The following is a 5,554-nucleotide window of genomic DNA, read 5'->3' on the forward strand; positions in this document are numbered from 1 at the left end:
ATATATTTGATTATATTGTTCCATTCCCCTCCCCTTTCTGCTTTCTTGTCTCTCCCGTCAGTCTTTTACTGATCAGTGAATTTTGAATTTGGATATGACGTGCAAGCCAAACATTAGTCGATCGCATCAGTGGAGGCCTGGTGACCCATCGACGCCCGGTGCTTTTTCCCAGGCTTTCACGGTCGATTCGTTACTTTCACTCGTAGTTGTCGCGACGCGACAGTTGTCGCAGTGCAAAGATGCATTTTTCTGTTTCATTTTGTCTCGTTCTGTTGGTTCTATGTTCCTCGTTTTCATTTGGGCGAGGAGTTTGGTTCTCGGAAGAGGAACAAAAGCTGTTGGATAAGCTATTAGAAGAATATTCAACCTGTTCGGATCATTATCGTTACGATTCTGTAATCAACACCGGCTCGGAGAATTCAAGATGCCTGCCAAAAGTTTTCATTTGGTGCCCTCTACAGCACAAAGGTGTAAGGATACTATGTCCTGTTCATCGTTTTCATCTAACATTTTACAGATGGACGTCTCATGTCGTTGGTGATAATAATTACAACCCGCGTCTTGTGTATGATTTGTACGGCAACATAATTTTAATTCAAGCTTCCTATGTTTGTCCGCGCGGCGATAGGTTCCTGTCTGCCTCTAAAGAAATTTTGGACGTGCTACCAAGTTCAGTAAAGGATTCCTTTCCCTTGAGGATGTCTTACAAATCTGCTTGCTCGAACCGTCTACTCGATTACTTAATAACGTCCTTGACCATGGGACACAGCTTCCTCGATATTACAGAATCTATACTTGACATGAACTATCGCGCCTTTTATCGCATTCATGGCACTGACTCGACTGTCTCGTTTCATGAAAGCCCCCTGTATTCTATTCCCGGAAATGACAAGTTAATGCAGATGTTTCTGTCATATTATGAGCATATCAAAATCTCGATTGACAATTTCTTTTTGTCTACACACTGTCGCATTTTATCGTGTGACCATACATTTAAAGTAAGTAAGCACATTGGAGTTATTCGCGATTCTGATGCTGTATTTGTGCCCCAGTTTCAGAACCTATACGTCGGTCTAAATGAAAATGGCGAAGTAGTAATGTGGCGCCTCACGCGGTCAACAAGTTGTGACGAAATTGATGACTTAGTTCTTGACTTGAAGGAGAGGCTTACTATTTGTGGGGATACATTGGAGATGATCGTAGTGGATGACTGCTGCCATATTAAGAATTTTTACCATCGTTTCTTTCCAAACATTCCAGTAAAATTGGACATTTTTCATGCTGTTCAAAGAATCATCAAGACTCTCCCCAAAGGAACAATTGAAAGCCTTACATTTTCTAAAGAAGTGGGACTTGTATTTCGAAAGGATGGTGATGTTGGACAGGACAGAATGTTCCCTACTCCTGATCCTGAATGCATTGAAAGTAACCTTGAGCAGCTACTTTTTAAATGGAAGGAAAAATTGCCTGCAGCTACTCTGAATGCAATTGAAAACGTGAGACAACATGTGCGCAAGGGCTGCTTATCAGGGATACCACCTTCAGTAGGAACAACCTTAAATGAACGCCTACACAGGCATCTCAAACGCTCAATGTTGTGTGGTGCATCCTCTGTTTCCCCTGAGCTGGCCATTCCTATCCTTGCTCTTGTGCTCTATGTGTGGACCTGTAGACGCAGAGGGCTACAGAAGCATACCAGCAATCAAAGAGTTATCCCCATAATACCATTTGAGTTTGGGGATGTGGACAAAAGAAATAAGTGTAGCAATGGTTACCCTTTGCCATTTAAATGCTTGCCCGATAAAGATGTTCAAAATGAAGGAAGTGCTGGTCAGGAAACAGATAGACCAGAAAGTGTTTCTACATGGCATTCACATTACCAGGTTGCGAATGTAAATGATTTGTTGAATGTTGTTGTGGTTAACTATGTTGTAACACGTTTGCTACAAATTAATGACTGCTGGAATTCTATTAAAAATCAGACACCATCAACTGTTCTTTCAATGTTAGACATATTTGGACTCGAACGCTGCTTTATGAAGTTTTCTCAGCAACAGTCCACAGAAGAAGACACTCCTGCTGGCTGCAACCTTGAAACACTTGAACGCAATCTAGCCTCGTTTGGACTAACCAAGGTGTCTGTAGTTGGAGATGGGAACTGCTGTTTTCGTAGTATTATCAAATGTCTTCATCACAGTTATCTAAAAAAAACAACTGACAGCACAATAAGCTATGTTTTGTTTCTTAAAAGTCTTGGGTTTGGAAAGACTGAGGAAGAAGATGCTATGCATTTGAGGTACCTGATGTGCCAGGAGATCCTGAGCAAATCTGGAGAGTATCAACAATGGCTGGGTTTGACTGCCGAGCAGCTATCAAAGGATGTAAATGCATTTAGAGAACAGGGATGGTTCAATAGTGATGCTGGTGATATTGCAGTTAAAGTATGTAGCAACATTTTGGAAATACCAATCATTGTTGTTACTTCTTATCCCCAAGCCTCTTACCAGTCCTTTGTGCCACCTAAGATGTCTTCAGTTGACCCGCTTTATGTGGCATTCAATCATTCGCCACCTGGACATTATGACGCCACAACAGGTTAGAACAGTACATTTTCAACACTAATATTAGTCTAGTCCCTGAACTCTCTCTTCCGCGCGCCCTATATAGGGGTTGAACCCAGGCGCGCAAAGAGAGAGTCCAGGATAACTTGCATCCGCAAGATTGAGCAGGATAATTGTTTTATTATTCAACAAATTGTCAACAAAACACATTTTGCAGAAAGAAAAACTGTAATTATGCAGCGCTTTGCAAGATTTTGGACGAATCTTCGCAACCTACTGTACGTATATCGCATGATATCTGTTATGTAGGGATGACAGATATCGTTTACATTTTGACCTTATATGGGCAGCGCGCGCATGTGTTGAATAATAAAAAGAGCTAACCGTAAACAGGCTTACCAAAGTACATTCCATACTAGCTTTTAATATCTGGTGTGCATCAAATTTAAAGGAGCCACATCACAGACAACTCAAATCAAAGATATTGGCAAATTATCTCCAGTTGATTGCCCATAATCTGTCTTAATCTTTGTCATTTTGAGCTATACTTATTTATTAGTGGAGTATTTTTTAATTGGTGTCTGTCTTTCATAGATAACCATGCACTAAACTTGCTTTTAGAATTAAAACCTCTTATCACTAGAGGACCTACTTAGGGTTAGGGTTGCTAGAATTGCAGCAACATTTGAATTACTGATCGATATAAACCTGATAATAATAATAATAACATGATGTTTCCACACGTTTGGTTTCAACAATTTAATTTTATATTTTTGTTAATAGCATACATGTTATCAAGCAGATATTATGGACAATAATTATAATGGTACAAATTCATATAGTGCTATGTGACTGGCTTTTCAGAGGTAGCGAAAATAAATATAAATGTAAACTGCTCCGTGAATGGCACTGGAATGTAAGCATGACTAAACCCTTAAAATATTATTTTCTTTTGTTAAAATAGCGTTTAATTATTACTTATTATAAAAACTGAGTTACTTTACTGCTATGATCCCTACAGAGATTACCTTACCAGATGCTTCAAATGAAGAGGGGAAAAAGTATTGTCAGTGTGGGAAACAGAAGAAGAATAAACAGATGAATGACCACTCCTGCACCTACAGTGGATCTCAACAATGTTCCTGTCTCTCTTCTGGTAGAATGTGCTCACGACGTTGCCAGTGTTACAACTGCTGTAACCCATTGAATAATGGGACCAAAGTGACATCTTCACCCTCACTGCATCGCTGTCGCTGTGGAAGGGGAAGTACCAAAAGTAAAGGAAGCAACAAAGCTGTGTGTAGGGACTGGAGCAGGAAATCAAAGTGCCCATGTTTGAAATCGGGTGTGAGCTGCAGCAGTGCATGCCAGTGTTTAGGCTGTGGCAACCCTCACAATCAAACAACCAGGAAACATGTCACTTCAGCCTGTTCACCTGGTCTGCCGAAGAAGAGGAAAAGATCAAATCCTGACCCATACAAAAGGAAAGGTGGGTCCGTTTTCCTGAGTTCCCAGGGATTTGATGTCTCTGTTGGTCCCTGGAAAGATCTTGAAACATTACTCCTACTGGTTGTGTATGAACTTCTAGAAATCTCCAACTTACATGAAAATTCCCAGAGTATTGTAACCATGTACAACTTTGTTGCTGACTCAAGTCTGGTTATTCAAATGAAATTGGACATTGCAACAAAACGTTCCGCACAGATTATTGGAAAACTGCTACATGTCAAGGGTAGACACAATATCCTTAAAGAGCTGATGAACAACAAATAATTTAGAATTTAATTTAGAATACAGAATGTTGTAGTATTAGTATTTGTACCTGCAATAAATTTAGATCATTGCAGGTATTTCACCGAAAAAAATCTTTAAAGCAATATGATGCTTAATAATGTAATACAATAAGGGGGCAGTATTGAACATGATATTTACAAGCATTTCATTGGGTGACAAGCAACTAGTTTATATACCTTATTAGAACATGAAATTTTCGAGACACTTTAATTTCGTGAATTTCGCGATTCCAAAAAAGTCGCGAAATTAAAGTGACGCGAACAATAGTTTTGCAAACATAACATGAAACGAAAATTAAGTGACTCACATGTCAATAGTTAAGAAAGAATAATTTTAGTACCACTAAAGGAAGGAATTTTTAATGTTAATGGATGCTGTGGTAAATAATGTCATATTGCCAAGATTTAGTCTTGGCCTTGCGTTTTTGTTAATTTTGACGTTACTGTTCCTTTGATAAAGTTTTTTATTTAATTCAAGAACATGTTAAATAACATTACCAACAGAATGTAAATTGTGTCTTACTCAAAAACGGGAAATTAAAGTGATTCAACATAAAAAATTTTCGCCAAATCGCGAAATTTAAGTGTCGCGAAATATGCGCACCTCAAGTGTTGGTTAATAGACAAGAAAGATAACTATTATGTATTTTTGTGGTTTGTGTTTATCAGAAAAAAGTTCTGTTCAGGAAAGTAACAAAAGTTGATGAGTATCTTTTGTAATAAAAATATGTGATAGACATATCCATTGCCATTCCAAGGAAGGTTATTTAAAATTTTGAGGAGGTGGGGGTCTCCAAAGCCAACACTTTTAATGTAAATTATGGGGCTTAATCAACAAGAATTTCCAAAGGGGTGGGAGATTCATAGCAAAAAGCCTTCCATGGAAGGGTTATGTACTCAAACAAATAAATAATTATTGCAGGTTACATTTGAAGCAAAGTATTCTTATGACCTGCCCCATAAATATTATTTAGAACATAAATATTAATAAACGCCGCATCATGATGTGTTGTTTATTCGAAAAATAGACTCAATAAGTAAATCTCATTAATGATCAAGCTTGAGCAAGCCTGAAATAATAATTTTCCTAGATTGAAACATCTTTTAAGATATGGAAAAAAACTTTTGAGAAAGCGTGTTCCTGTTTTTTAAAGTTCAAATGTTCAGCTTAATACCATGCTACTATTATTTGTAAGAAAT

The 5,554-nt window shown here is 38.1% G+C and overlaps 1 protein-coding gene across 2 annotated transcripts; it reads left to right on the forward strand.

Moving 5' to 3' along the window:
- Positions 1 to 223: 223 nt before the first annotated feature.
- On the forward strand, positions 224 to 4,905 carry LOC144631498 (uncharacterized). Of its 2 annotated transcripts, XM_078489936.1 has the most exons (3): positions 370 to 468; positions 1,053 to 2,595; positions 3,583 to 4,905. In XM_078489936.1, exons 2-3 carry the CDS (start codon positions 1,098 to 1,100, stop codon positions 4,332 to 4,334), a joined length of 2,250 nt encoding a protein of 749 aa, XP_078346062.1. In that variant the 5' UTR covers positions 370 to 468; positions 1,053 to 1,097; the 3' UTR covers positions 4,335 to 4,905. The 2 variants fall into 2 exon arrangements, with proteins under 2 accessions (XP_078346061.1, XP_078346062.1); XM_078489935.1 differs by having other exon boundaries at positions 224 to 2,595.
- The last annotated feature ends 649 nt before the right edge of the window (positions 4,906 to 5,554 follow it).

This window comes from Oculina patagonica, chromosome 12 (genome assembly GCF_052425735.1).
Source record: "Oculina patagonica isolate OP01 chromosome 12, crgOcupat, whole genome shotgun sequence".
NCBI classification, from domain to species: Eukaryota; Metazoa; Cnidaria; class Anthozoa; order Scleractinia; family Oculinidae; genus Oculina; species Oculina patagonica.

Bases quoted from the DNA above. Each gene is read 5' to 3' on its own strand.
- LOC144631498 (XM_078489935.1), top strand. From the start codon at position 240: ATGCATTTTTCTGTTTCATTTTGTCTCGTTCTGTTGGTTCTATGTTCC. The intron at 2,596-3,582 runs GTTAGAACAGTA...TGATCCCTACAG, and splicing joins ACATTATGACGCCACAACAG to AGATTACCTTACCAGATGCT.